This window comes from Ambystoma mexicanum, chromosome 6q, assembly GCF_040938575.1.
Source record: "Ambystoma mexicanum isolate Mex_15411 chromosome 6q, UKY_AmexF1_1, whole genome shotgun sequence".
Lineage (NCBI taxonomy): Eukaryota > Metazoa > Chordata > Amphibia > Caudata > Ambystomatidae > Ambystoma > Ambystoma mexicanum.
The window spans coordinates 184,988,005-185,003,466 of record NC_090937.1 but is presented as its reverse complement, the minus strand read 5'-3'; the positions used below and the strand labels follow the sequence as shown (position 1 = coordinate 185,003,466).

The following is a 15,462-nucleotide window of genomic DNA, read 5'->3' as shown; positions in this document are numbered from 1 at the left end:
GCATGGGCACTGTCCTGGGGGGGTGCCTGCAGCAGCAGGCCCTCTGCCTGCTACGCAGAGACAGCATTGCGCTGCAGCAAATGACACACAGCAGGCAGGAGTCAGTTAACATCGACTGACAAGCCGGAATCGCCTAGTCTCTTTTATTATGTGTCTGTCACATGGTCACAGCATATGACCTTAGCACGAGTTCTGGGAGGGACCATTTTCCTTAGAGAGGTGGCACACCACACTCCATATTCTTTCCTCCTGAAAAAAGCATACATGCCAACCCTCCCGATTCAGATGGGAAACTCCCAATTTTGTTAGCAAAAATGTTGCTATTTTTTACTATCTCCTTCCTAAAATAATTCCAACCCCAATGCATTCGAATAGGGAAATTCAACTCTTCCGATTCCTTGGAGAGAATCTCCCTCGCAGCTCCTGCATAATGTTGGCATGTGTGAAAAAGCAAAACTGTAAGCTTTGTTTCAAAACAGAATCAGATTTGTTTTTTAAAAGATAAACTTCATCCAAAAAGGAATCGTTGTTGAAAAAAAGCAAATACAAATGGATTCTTGAGAAAAACAGAACTTTATTTGTTACAAAAATGATTCCATTCATGGCGAAAATAAGAGATTTATTATTGCGACGAGTAGGCACATTTTCAGATTTTCAAACCAAATGGCAATTTGCAATCCATATACAAAATACTTTCTTCCAGCTCAATTCATGAAGATCCAATGGCTCACTCGTATGGAAACTGTAGCCGGTTACTGTCCAGTACTGTAGACGTTCAACGGAGAAAACTCTACAAACCAATGGAAAGGTGCAGCATGCGATCTTGAAGAGATGATACAGTTCATAGGCTTACTCCTAATATTGGTTTCTGGCTAGCAAGACCCCCATCCGGCAACTTCATTGGTCAGTTAAAGTGACGTAGAAAGTGGAGGCGCGCTTCATCAAATGGAACAGAAGGCGCATGCGCCATGTTGTGACTGCGCAATCATAAGCGTGAGAAGAATGGGCCACAGCCTCCTAGACAGCGCAGGCGCAGGATCATGCTGCTGCGTCACAGTTCATTCCGCGAGTCGGATTCTGAAGTATTCAATCTGCAGGAGAAATACACATCCGTTATAAAGCACCATATTAGCTATTGCGAATAGCAACGCGTGAGAACAAAGTCATTCTGTGCAAAGGGTTCTATTTGGAAAAAGAAACATGAACATTTCAGGAAAAAACACATGCATTCAGCTTGTCATACTTGATGTGAATAACATTTAAATTCCCATCGTAAGAAGAGGATACTTGTTGGCACGTCGAGCAAGCAATTATCACAGACCAGTAAGATGAACAAGTTACTAGGAAGTCTATTTCCTTTGTGACATCATACATGTTTTTAAAAAAAAAAAACTGCAATCATTTTAATATTACTAAAATAACAACGAAAGTCTGTTTTCAGTTGCAGCCGATGTTGACTGCAGTGCTGCCGCGGTATGCTGCATGTGTAGCCATATGCCAGGGACACACACACACACACACACACACACACACAGCAGAACAGTCATAGGCCAGGAGTACTTCACTGTGCAGCTTCACACGGCCAGATACTGCCATCCTATGCCCGTTAAAGCCACACGTGCCAGTTCTAGGCTTAATGTGCAAAGTACACCTGTGCATGTCCACTCAATGCTGCAATATGCTAAATGCAACCCCATATACCCAAGTAGTGCCATTTTATGACAGGTTTATTTATTTGCTTGATGGTAGTTGTAAGACACCATCTCTGCGCAGGTCTCTTTGCAGTACTCAGGTTAAGCCTCATAAACCAAGTGTGGTCATTATATGCAAGGTACCACCTCACAAACCCAAGTGCTGTGATCATATGCCAAGTGCAGCCTCAATCACTCAAGAACTGCATATTATGCCTGGTGGGGGGGAGGGGGTGTGGAGGGGGGGGGGGGTGATATGCCAAGTATGGCCATCATATGTGAAGTACATCCTCACATGCTGAGGCGTTTCCATCATGTGCCAAGTCTAGCCACATTAGCCCACGCACAGTCTGGCCCCACTGGGCCAGCTGTGCCCGCTCACAGCAGCACAGTATAAAAGGGCCGTAGTTTAGAATGTCAGTAAGTGCCAGGTATGGAAAGTGTGTGGCAGTGGGCAAGGTGAGTGAGGTTTGTGGTGGATAGATTTGTGTTTCGCTATTTTTCATTTCAGGGGTAAATGTTTCTGAATGTCTCATTTATCACTTGAGATATTCCCACTTTGAACAGTTAAGGTCCTGTGAGGTAAAGGGATTTGCCGAGGATCACAAAATGTGGTCAGAGTGCAGAGCCGAGATTTGGATTCAAATAGTCTGGTTTCAAATTCGCCAATTTACCCAGAGAACCACATCTCCTGACATCCAATCTTTAGTTTACCACAAACATACTCATTTTCGGGAATATTTTCTTTCATTGGTAGACCCAGTTAAAGTTCAATAAAGCAGTTTTGCAACAGTACAAAATCACATTCCAAAACAACCTGAAAATATAAAATAAATCTTCAGTGAAACTTGTTCACTAAAAACAAGTATGATTTATATTTGTGTTATCTATATAGTGCTTCCTGACATCATTTTATAATATTCACCATATCCTATGTACAGGTAATGGTGCACGATTTGTCCACATCAAGAGGATTAAAGGAAATGTTGGACGTGGTCGGCAAGTACTTTACTCACTGAGCTCTTTCTTCATCCTGTATAAAAAGATGGTCATTTCACCGATCCATAGAGACAGGGAATTTTCACCGTTCTCAGTGAAGGGCCCCACAAGCTCACATTCTCGAAGCAGTTGCTTGCGGTAGTGGCTCCAACTGTATAAGCACGCCTAATTGTTAAAAGGTGTCTGGGACTGCACACAAAATGTTAACACCAAAGTGAACTATTACAGAGCACTAGTGTTGTTTCATTAAGCACTAGATCACTTTTTGACATCTAGGTGTGAGGGCCAGTAGGCCACAGGGTGAAGCAGTCATGCCAGAGGTGCCAGGAAGATTGGCAGGGGGAGCGGCTGGTAACCCTGGCTACCCCTAATTGATGGCTATCGTCAATAAATTCACAAACAGTGAATAGTTCCACTTATGAACACGATCTCAGAACACTTGTTTATTAAAATATATATTTTAGAAAATCAATACAAATATTTTTAAACTGCCTTTTTGCTTTACTTTTTTAAAATAGTCTTTTATAAAAGCATTTTGCCACTTTTACGCAGACATAGCATTGCCTTTATCCACATAAAAAAGAGCAAGGAAGTTGAAAGGCAGACAGGTATGAACAGAAAAAAAGATTGCCGTCAATATAATGAAGCCAGACTGCACCTGTATCGCATCAAGCAATGATGTGACAGTTGGGCCTAAATTTCCTCTTTCTTTCATGGAAAAAAATGTAATATCAGGCGGCTTCAGAATACGCGCAAAGAGTTTGATAATGGCAAAACCCCATAGGAAAACACTCTGTGAATTAGGCCCTAAAACGTCCATGAGCCCTAGCCAACAGAGTCAATGGTGAGGGATCACAGGAGTCCTAGTCCAAAACATCTGGAAAGCCACAGGCTTGCAGGCTCTCTAATATATGATCAAGCACTTAGGCCGGACGGCCAACCTACCTAGTGTCACCATTAGTTTGTCACAGAGTTCCACGGATCTTATTAGGTCCCTGCTAGGGGAGTGTGATATGTTATCAAACTTATGAAACAATATGAAAAAAATGTTACACTGGTAAAATGGGGCTGCCAGTGAATTGGGGGTTCTGTGAGTGTTTCAAGTGCTTCATCGAGGACCTACATACAGGCTTACTGGGTGCTCGCGTGTTAAATGCGGTAAATTGTTGGGAACAACTTGCTAGGAAATTAATCTACCCACTCAAGAATAGCAACATGTGGTATGTGATGTTGTTGGTAATAACAGTGCACATGAGCTCGATGGTACTTTTGTTTTGGGGGTTTTGGGTGAAAAAAACTGCATTTGCTCAGAGAGCAGAGTTAAAAAACATTATTATAAAAACTACAAGCAAGATGGCCACCATAGAAAGTGAATTGTGAGCTCTAGGAAGAGTCCTTTTCCCATTTCTATGGTTCCCCGTGAGTGCAGGAGGCAAAACCCTTAGAGGGGATAGGGAAGTGTGCATGTTTACATTTTAGACAGTGGAAGGCGATGAAGGAAGCAGGCGGGGGAGCAGGCCAGAGCAGCCAACAGAATTTCTCAGAATTCAGCTTTCATACCCGATCCGGTCTTACATGGTCCACACATGCATGGTCGATTGGCTTGAGGTCAGTCACCTGACAGTTACGAACCAATCAACAATATGATTTTATGCGGTGCTGTTGTTAACGATGGCTTAGAGAAAATAGTGAGAAGACGTGTGACCAATGCATGTAAAGGAATGGCCCAAAGAGTAAGATGTCAGCACATTTCCATTCATCACATGCATAGCCCCAATGCAGCTCTCTTCCTCCTAGGCTCCCAGGCGCAACCTGGCCACACCAGGAACACATGACAGAGCACAGAAACTGACAAGCATAACAGAGCAAGCTCTGCAGAGTATGCATAGCTCTCAACCATTTCTGTTGCAAAGGCGGGTGAAATCACCCGATTTTGTTTTTGGCGGGTGAGGCGCCCATTGAAATGAATGGGCGTGCAGGAGGCTTGGCGGGTGAGTCAGCCCTTTACAAGGCGGGTGACACCCGCCAAAAGCATGTGAGTTGAGAGCTATGGAGTATGGAATGCTACACATACTAACTGTCCTTCCAAACTATGGCAGGTAATCCAGGCGATATCAGAATTGAAATAAACATGACTTGCCCCTTGCCAGGCAACCCTCAAGGACTCCCCAGGGCGCTGCTGGCTTACGCGACCTGGGTTGATGAAGTTTGTGGGCCCCCCTACTGCTGCTATCAATGCCAAGCTGCATCTGACCTACGTAGCCCGGCCAAAAACTTAAAAAAGACTCCTCCACGCTGCAGATAATTGCTTGGCTGCATTTGACATAAGCAGCCCAGGTACTTTGGGGCCCCCACACACTGATGCTTCTGTCTTCTTGCCGAAGGATCACTCTGTCTGCTAAAGACATCTCATGCACAAAAGAAGAGAATGGACATCAAGAGCAGCAGCAGCTAGGACCTACTGACAGGCCTGGGTGGGCTGTCTATGGCAGATTAGTAAATGATCATATGGTGATCAGGCAATATTTTAGACAAACAAATCAGGAGTATAGAAACAGGGATCCTGATCTTTATTTAAAAACAGTAACAAAGCCTTCTACATAGGACCACGAATGTTGTCTACTGTAAGTTGATTCTATGTAACCTGTATTTTTCTAAAAGAACTCCCTTGGAAATTACAAATCTTCCTTCCCCATTGCATTCCATTTTTGAGTGTTTTTGTATTTATATGTAACTGTTATAACTGAACACTTGTTTTCACCCTCAATGAATTATTTTTTGTAGTTATTTAGTACTATGTATTATATTTGTAATCATTAAAATTTTTGATTAACCGAAGACATTTATACCTTTTCTTATATTTTGTAACCATTGTTGAGCACAGAATAATTCTTGACGAATTCCAATGAATAAGGACATACAATTAAGCTGTCCTATAGTGTGTTTTCTATTTTCTCTTTTGTTCTAGATTATGTATCGCCATGAATCCACACTCACACCAAAAGGGCAACCCTACTTTTTGTAGATCTGCCTCCAAAGTAAGGCATTTATATATAGTTTTTTACAGTGAACTTTATAGAGACTTTGTGTATCTTATGAAGGACTTTTTATATGTTTAAAAAACTGCTTTTATGTATTTTAAAAGGACTCTATATTTGAAAGATTTGTTTAGTTCTGCAGCGGCTAATGTTGATAGGTTTATATTATACATAGTGTCTCGTGGTTTCCCTTTTAATGAAAAAATTATAAAAACCCTGATAGTGTACTGGAAGAAAGCATAATTAATCAGAATAATAACTGAAGAACCATACGCCAGCATTTTGCTGACTACCTTTCCTTTTGGGTGCCTATTCATTATAACCTAGATTTTTTTCCCTAGAGGTTGTGGGGAAATCCATTCCGTCCTAACCTTTACCTTTCTGTCCCTTATCAACATCAAATAGAGATCCACTAAGGTGATCTGGAGCTCAAGTAAGTGGGACTGGAGACAAGTAAGAGGAGGGTCGAGTGTTAAACTAGTGTAATAAAAGTAAATTATTGTGCCCGCCGCGACCTGTATCCCAAACAGTGCATGGTACAAGACCCCCTGCTACCATTGACTTTTGGCAGCCCGCCCTCCTCCTCCAGAATAAACATTCTGGATCCCATAACATTTTGGCAGTATAATCTTGTCCCCCTGGAGTACCAAAGCCTATCTATGGAAAGCTCATCCTGGACCTGCTAGAATGGGCGCACATAATGATGTTATATGACCTTGGCCGATGGCCATACCCAGCCTATGAATTTGTGCACAGGAAGGAGCAACATATCAGAAGAAGCCCATAGATATTGCCTGAATTGCTCCACAGCCCACACACAAGCAAGTGCCCCTTTTCCAATAACAGAATAGTTCAGTTTTGCTGGCTTAGTTAGCTGTGAAGCATAGACAACATTGACGTCCTCACCCTTCCTCCGATGAGACAGAACAGTCGGAGTTGGGTCTCATGAAGGACCAAAATGCTGCAGATCTGGCACCAAAAGGATTAGATATTTACCCTCATGTTAACTATGTTCCAGTCCTCTGTCATTCGCATGTGGTATGCTTCCACATGTGGCCCTTGAGTGGCTTCATAATCGTGGCAAAAAAGGGACAAATCTAGAGTAATATTCCCAAAGTTCTACCAAGGAGCGCATGTGTACATCATTCCTGGGTACCAGGGCTCCCTCTGTGGCTTAACTCCACGGCTTAACTCCACCAGCTGAAATGTTCTCACCCAAGTAATCAATTTGTCTTTGGAAAAGTCTACTTTTGCTTCATTCCCTATAAACGGAAATTTCATCAGTACCTCTTTCCTCACCCTTTTGTATTGCTTGAGAATAAACCAGGCTATCATCTTGGCACCGCACCGCTCCCTTCAACCCACCCTGCAATTTGCGTGTGACTGTTTGGAACACTAAGGCTGCTGAAGACAAGCGAAAGGGCACGCAGAGGAATTAGAATACTCCATCGGGGGAGACAAAGGTGGTGCACTGTCTCGATTCTGGAGGAGGTAAATTGGCAGTTCATGGCAGGTTCAAGGAGAAAAGAAATGATTTGAGCTATGGTTTTTGACCAGAAGAGTAAGTTGAGGGTATATCTTTATTTATCACATGCATAGGACCTAAAGAGGGATTTGGGATTCTGCCACCCCCTCCTACTAAATTCATGACAAGAAAGAAAGCCAGGAAACACTGCAATCATCCATTTTATTTTAGACGATTCCCAACGGACCAATGATTGAGAAGTACATTGAGAGGTATCCCCTCAGCCAGCCATACAGAGCAGGTGCAGTACAGATCTATCCCCATGTGGATGAAGAGCCACAGACCATGGTCAGAGAGACCTATATGGACAGCCTGGACTAAGCACCAAGAAGCCATGTTGCTGACATCGTTAGAGATACCACGACATAGCAACGCTAGACATGAATGACACATGCCATCCGCACTTCGGGACACAAGCACACACTCGAATACATGAAGAACATGAGCGTACAGTTCTATAGTTAGAGAACAGACACATATACATACTGTCATTTGCTTTTATTATTTTGCCATTAGCCAATCGCAGCAACGCAGAAACCGCAAGGCACAAGAGATCCTGAGCAAAGCTTGCAGATGGTTTATTGCAAATAATCCTATGGAACTGCAGGGGCACCTATGGGACCTGACAGAGCCAAGTGTGACTAACCTATGGAGAATATAGTATAACGTGGACATTGTACAAACCGCATTTCAATGGTTGTAGGAAAAGTACAGAAGGCCACAGAGCAGGAGACAAGCTAAGCTGTTTCCAGACTGCACAGGGAGCAAGACGTGTGAGACGAGGCCTGCAGCCAAGGTCAAGAGATATGGATGACATTTGAATCCCCAGATGACAGGCGACCAGCTGCAGAAAATGTGAATAAATCCTCATAATTCAGAGCTGCAAAGCTCAAATCCGTGGTCTCGGAACACGTGATGCGGCAGAAGCAGACAATGGACAGTGATCCATGGTGGGAAAGGAGAGCTGATCTCAGACAGCCAGACACGGATTGCAACAAGTATGCAACAAGTGTTGTGCCAGACTGGAGAACATTCTCATAAGACAAAAGTGGTACCCACAGGTTACAATACAGACACATAATCGTTCTCATCACCTTGAAAAGGTACAAAGTGGGATGAGAACCATCTCGGGTCCCAGGCCTGGGGATGTCAGCTCTAGCCAATCACAGTTTAGTACCCTAGGGGTGGGTAGCAACGGGCCAGAACCAGTGGTAAGTCCACAGCACTACAACAATGTTATAGATGTAGACTTTGGGGTTGGAACAGGCTGTCCACCTGGCATGTGAGGGCCAGTAGAATAACATTTATAATGTCCTATACAGGCGGTAGAATACTCAATACACAATCTCCTGGCCCGATAGGTTTGCTGGAGAAGGGCCCTAGTTGTGACGAAATGCTAACAGCATTCGAGAATAAAACCGACCTGCGAGCCGTGGATTAACGAAGTGTGCACAAAATATTTCTCTGTTCCTGTGCTGATCCCTGTTGGTTTTGTTTGTAATAAACCACAGTTGAACTTGCCATTGACTGAGTCCTCCATGTATTCTGGGGGAGGGTGTTGGGCCTTCCAAGACCGCAGACTTCCAGTATCCCTCTGGCATACCTGGAAGTTCCTCCCAACAGACCTATGAATCTCTTTACCATGTAGGTTCACAGGATTTTAAAGACATCACTGGAAACACAGGGAGCAGAAATTTCCGTATAACAACACTTGACATGGGACGTGGCTATCAGAACAGGGCCATGTTCTGCAGAGCATAGAGTGCAACAACACCCTTTTTGCTGAACCACTAGGTTTACCTGTCAATCACACATGGTTGTAAAATGCACATCTACGCAGCTCACTCTTGAATAAAGGCATACCTTTCAATTACTGAAAGCCCAACTGTTGCAAACCACATCCTTTACAGGTATACAAAGTAACACCAAATCAAACAGGCCTTAGAATTGCATAGCTTACCTTCCTAAAATCTTTGCAAGAATGCTTTCCATCCATTTGGCATTGGGATCCACACATACCTTCTGACCCGTTGTCAAGGTAACACTGTGAATAAAGGAAAAGTCATGATCATAAGCTTATTGATTTACAAATTCACCATTTCAATAGTGGTTCTGCATCTGCTCGTCGCTGATACAGACGCATGTATGACTCAGAAGTTATTTTAGAATTCTTTGAACTGTAAAACAACAATTTAAAATGCCTGCATTACATAAAGATGACTTCAAACATTCTGGGTCCTATTGCTCACTTAGTTGCCAGCTGACCACTATGTTTTCTGGCTGGATAAATACAACAGTTACTGTGGATTTTAATATGCTGGTGATCAAGCGATCCCAACACATTGTGAGTGATTTGAATATTTGCAATGAATGAAAACTTGTGCAAGAGTAACGTATGACTTTGTTGCGGTACTGAAATATTTTTAGTTTGCTTGTTTATTTCTTTAAATGTTGTTGGGTTAATCAAAACGTAGAAGTATCAAATCAATAAATATCTTCATCTGCATATATATTGTCATATGTGAAATGGATACAACATTAAATGTTTTTCTATTTCTTTAAAAGATTTTAAAAAATCTAAACATGCATGCTCACATTGAGTTCATTTCACCTTTATAAAAAATTGTATTATTTGATCTTCATTAGTGTTTAAAGAATTATTTGACAAATGGCTTCCTAACCATGTCCCTCTTATTTCCTAACTCATCTCATTAAAGAAATGCATCAGTTTGCATTTCTATAACACTTTTACATAATCTACATATTGTAATTTGTCGTTTCATATCACTCAGTGCTCCCTCTGTTCTCAATACAGGAACTTGATTTAACCTAATTGTTCAGAAAGACATTCTCATTTTAATATTTGTTAATTCACAAATGCAAGGTTGGGTTGACTCCCCTTAGACGTGTTTGTAACTTTGTTTATTATAATATTTGTTTGTTTATAGTTCAGGAAATTAGCCACAAAACTGATTCTGAATAACTGGTATTTAATTTCCCCTTTCAAGTTAAGACTAAGATTATACTGTAATGTAATGTATTATTGATTTCTATTCTTCTATGGACTTCCCAGATTTCTTTACTGTGTGATCTTTTTTCACCCTCATATTCGTATTCATCATATCAACTTTTTTTAGATTATCCTCCTTTGCCACTCCCATATTATCTAAGGGAAATCCATTACAATTGTAATTCCCAATTATAACCACAGGGTTTCTATAAATATACATTTTCTTAAATGAAATAACATTTTTTAGAACAACACTTTCTAACAGGATTATCCATTTGCTAGTTGTAGATTTCGCTCATTCCTTAAGTTACAATGGGGACAATTTTAATTTCACAAATCCACATTTCTTTCCAATATTTAGTTTATTATTTGTCACAAACACGGTGTTTGCTTTCATATGGCTTTTTGGGCTTTCCAAATGTAGATATGATTAGCAAACATGATGGACAATTATGTATATAGTTCACCAAATCACTTTTTTATGTTTCTTTCTAAATTATCATTTCTGAGGAAAACATTTAATTCATTTAAATCAACCTGTGAGCCTTTCAATGTCTGACCATGATTCACATTGTAGGATCAGTACTATATCTTCCATTTTTAGGTGGATTTGATTTCTTTCCTTCAGGGAATATCTTTTTCATGACAGTCATAAGTAGGCTAAATAAAATAGGTGCTAACAGGCATCATTGCATTAAGCCATTATCGAGATTGATCTTCTCTGTAAAGTTCCCATTTTGAGAAGATCAGTCTTACTGAAGACTTTACATGTATCCATGAAGCAACAATATAATGGCATATTTTTCTATTTTAAGTGCCAAATTGTTAAATCTAAGTATATTATCAACGCTTGCTGCAGCTGTGACTGAAAGGGATTTAATACTTTTGTTCAATCCATTTTAGCAGAATTTGTAGGAGATGTTTAGAAAAGGTTTTTGCCACAGAACTCTAGAAATGATGAAATGTTGGTACATTATCGACACTTGTGGCACCTTTGATTTAAAGGGATTACATCCTTTTGTTCTACCAAGTTTATCAGAATTTCTAGCAGATGTTTGGAAAGGTTTTTACCAGAGAACTTTATGATGTGATTATTCTATAGTTCTGAAGGTACATCACTTTCTTATGATTTCTAGATTAGTGCCACAATAGTTAGTTTCCATTTTAACAGAATTAATTTGAACATATAACACACAATTAGCACTCATGTTAACATCTTAGTCCAAAAGGGGATTTTATATAAGGTCTATTCAGATCTCATCTATCTCAGATGGCATGGATGCCTTCATCTCTTTAATATATACCATTACTTGTTTTCTAAATATAATGATTGTACCCTCTCCTTCTTCAACAAATATATATTTTTGTGAACTCCACAAGCTTTCCAAACATCGCTTACAATTCTCTACTGGAACCCCTGTTATAGTAATTGTATGTGGTACTCCCAAGCCACTGTATAACATTTTACAAACATTTTCTGGCATTTCTAAGTTTGGCTGAATAAATTATGATATCCCAGTTTAAAACTTTATATGAACTTTTCATCCAATGTATATAGATTTAAAAATGTCTGTGTAATAAGATTATTTCCATGATATCCTCCAATCGATTTTCTTTTGAAATCTCTCTGATCTATGAATTTAATAAAAAGACATTTATTTCTACATCATACCAAGAATGATGAGTGCATTGTGCCTGATTTACATCTATTCTTCTCTTTTGATTTATAACATTTATATGATTCACACATTTCTTCACTATCATTTTATGGTATATTATACAATCTTAATCTTCTATTTTTTAGTCCAGAAATTCCATCGTTATTATAGTGACTTGTTATATTTAAATGCACCTGGTCTAGAATTTAGAAAATTATCTGACCATGCTATTCTTCTTTTTCTAATGTTAGGTCATCACCATGAAGAATGGCACTTTATTTTCCATATAAACAAATGTAGATGCATTGTTTAATTTTAAATTCCATCAATTTATATTTGAAAAGGAAATGTATGCTGCTACAGCCCTACAATCCATTTAATGTACACATCTTTCATATTGTATTTTAATTTTATGTTGGGTAATTATCGAGAATAAAGCTAACTTCAGGAAGAGCTCTAGATTGCTTTTATAACTCTTAAACCCCATTCCCTCAAGCTTAGAAGCAAAACATCCAAGATGAAGAAACCATAATCTTGTAAGATCTTGCAACATTGGACATTGGACTTGTTTTGAATAGATACATGTTGAAGAAATTTAGTCAGAATGTCATAATTATATATTTTTGACACAAAGTCTGCGATTTTGTGTAAACGAGGGTGAAGCAATGAAATAATCGTTTAGACTAAAACCGCACTTACGGACAATTCTATGAACAGTTTTCTATACGTTCATGTGCCAACTGCAACAAATATAATTTTCATTGGGGCCAATTCACAAAAGTGAAACTGAATCCACAAATGCCTTTGTGTTTTACCCTAATGCAAAATTTAGATTTGTTGGGCACAGAGAGAAGGAGCGTGTTAGGGACATCACAATCCAAAGCATATCACATGGCTCATTCTTAAATTGATGAGCAATAGGAGGTGCTACTTTTCAGTCTTTTCATTTTGAATATTTACTCCCATAAAATGGGAAATTAGGAGAAGTGTAAATGGAATTGTGGAAAAGTGAGCAAATGGAAATGCATTCTTTCACTTGACAAGGTTTTTAAGAACCACCATCTGAAATGTCCTGATTTCTAAATGTAATCTCCACTACATCTTATCCAAGCATTTCGGTTCCCAGTGCTGACGAAATGTGGGAGTCACACCTGGAAGACTAGCACCCTAGTGGCTGGATCAATTCACAAACCATGCCGGACCGACATATGAAGCCTATGCCAACTCTCGTCCCTGCCTGTTTTACTTTTTAACAAGCAGAAGGAATATTTGTCACTACAGCCAAATGGGCGGGGCAATGGGTTGCAGGAATTGAGAGGGTGAAGTTTACACTAGGAGCTTGTGATACAGTTCTCTGCTAGCCCTCAATATAGAGAATGGGGTTGCCCGCGGAGGGGGCTAAGGATGCCATCAGCTGTATGATGGTGTACCGTGGGTGGCTTGGGTTCCCATGGCTAATCTGATGATGCCATGTGTGGAAGTCAAGGACATGCCATATTAGTGCACTAACACACACTGTCCGTTAAGCTAACTTTATGGGTAATGCTACAGAGCTGAGCTTAGATAGAGAAAGAATGGTCCTGCAAGCGATCGCCTCGCTGCTCAAAGACTCTCTATCTTTCTGTTTGAGCAGGATAGAGCATCAGGGTTTTGTTTCCTGCGCAGCATGTCTCTCTCACACGCTTGCGTGTTCTGAAAATCCAAAATGGCGGACAGCCTGTAAAATATCTTGGTCCACGGGACAGGAAGAAGTTGAATCAAGACCTCAGGAATGGGGAGAGTACCTCCTAGTAAGAGAAAATAGCCAATTACAAGTTCCCCTGAAACCACTAGAGGTACACTCCAACAGAACAATGAGTCAGACACATATTAAAGGAGGGTAGCAGGTCAGTCTGGTATGGGAATTTGGTGAAGGAGGTAGAAAGCAATAATCTAGTGACTTGTCAACATAATAAACTCAAAAACTGAGATTGATAAAATAAATGTGACTCAACTGGATTTATTAATTACATGTTAAGGTTCTGAATGTATTCGGGATACTGCTGGCAGACAAACCTTAGTGGAAAATGTGCTACAATAACACTATCCTAGCTAGGTACCTCATGTGGATTTAGCCTGGATACCCGACTACAGTGGGAACCCAATTGACTCGCATACAGTATTGATGGCTAACCTAGCTGAATGGGCCAATGCAGTCTTAGAGGAATTTTAAACCCTTTTGTACTGAAGCAAAGGACACCAAAAATACTTACAATTGACAATGTTGTTTATTCTGTGCAGATAAACATGAACATATCTATGTACATCCAGACAATGCAGCCGGTGCTCTTCTGACGTAGATGGATTTTAAAAGCGATTAGAAGAACAATATCTTCCTTCAGATGGGAAGATGAAAACACCTGGTACTGAAGTATGGGCCTAGCCACAAACCACATTTATTTGGAAACAGCTAAAGTATGGACATTTAAAACATCACCTCCCCGTGTTCCCACTCTGTGGGCTAATATGAGAGCCACTGGAAAACAGTAAAGGAAAAAGAATCCTCTCCAAAGTTTCAACTTATGGTCTATGCAGAGCTTCATATTGGATGATGATGTGGTACGAAACCCTTCAGCAGTCTGAGTGTTCTATTTGGGTCACAGTAGCCGAAACGTCTCTCAGGACTCAAAAAACTACCAGCTGGGCTCAAAGGGTTGATACAGATAACTCGACCTGGAAACTGACTCTCCGAAAAGTTAAGGTTTTGAAGGCATCACAGGATTAGTGTTCAGGCTGGTTGAAGAGATTTTAGGAAATGCCAATTTGAGAAGATTGTAAATGCTGAGTGTATGAGGACAATTTAAATGATTTTAAGATACTGCTGAATTTATATCACCAGTTGCTTGGATACATTTTCTTTCTATAATGTTTGATGCAAAACCTCTATTCAGTTAATCTCAAATATTGTATGGCCAGTCATGGAAAGGGTAGATACCATAGAGTGGATGGATAAGCTGAAAGTCTCCAATGATTGGAATTTTATCAAATTCAGCAGAAGTTGGTCCCACCCCTTTCTGAGCCTATCCAGGAATAATAGAACTGCCACCCAGCCTTGGTAGATATTCCTCTGCATCCTCCTGATCAAATTAATTGGTGCAAAAGTGGATAAAAGACATTACGGCTACCTGAACTAGAGGTACTAGTACGATTATTCCCCAAACCAATAGCTTACACGAGGGGTAGGAACTTCCAAGACCTGCTGGTTAAAGCAGTAAGAGTCAGTCATGAAAAATAGATGTTTTTACACAAGCCTAAAATTGGAACATATCCATGCCTGAGTTGCCATAACTGGAACAACATAATTAAAGGTGACACCATAAGGCACCAGCAACCAGTTTGCAAGATTAAATTGCATTACTTAACCGCATGTGATACACAGAATGTAATCTACAGCCTATGCTGCCCATGTGGCCTCTAGTATATAGGCCAAATATCACACAAAATGAAAGAACGCTGGACTGAACTTAAATCCACAATTCAGACAGGCAATATTAAATCTCCT

The 15,462-nt window shown here is 40.3% G+C and overlaps 1 protein-coding gene across 1 annotated transcript in view; it reads right to left on the bottom strand.

Moving 5' to 3' along the window:
* Positions 1-554: 554 nt before the first annotated feature.
* LOC138515485 (platelet factor 4-like) overlaps positions 555-15,462 on the bottom strand; it is a 34,703-nt gene continuing 19,795 nt past the window's right edge. The window contains exons 3-4 of the mRNA XM_069630306.1: positions 9,214-9,297; positions 555-1,091 (exon numbers count right to left, since the gene is read on the bottom strand). Of these exons, the coding sequence (XP_069486407.1) occupies positions 1,052-1,091; positions 9,214-9,297 (124 nt within the window). The 3' untranslated portion in view covers positions 555-1,051. The remainder of the gene's footprint in view (positions 1,092-9,213; positions 9,298-15,462) is intronic.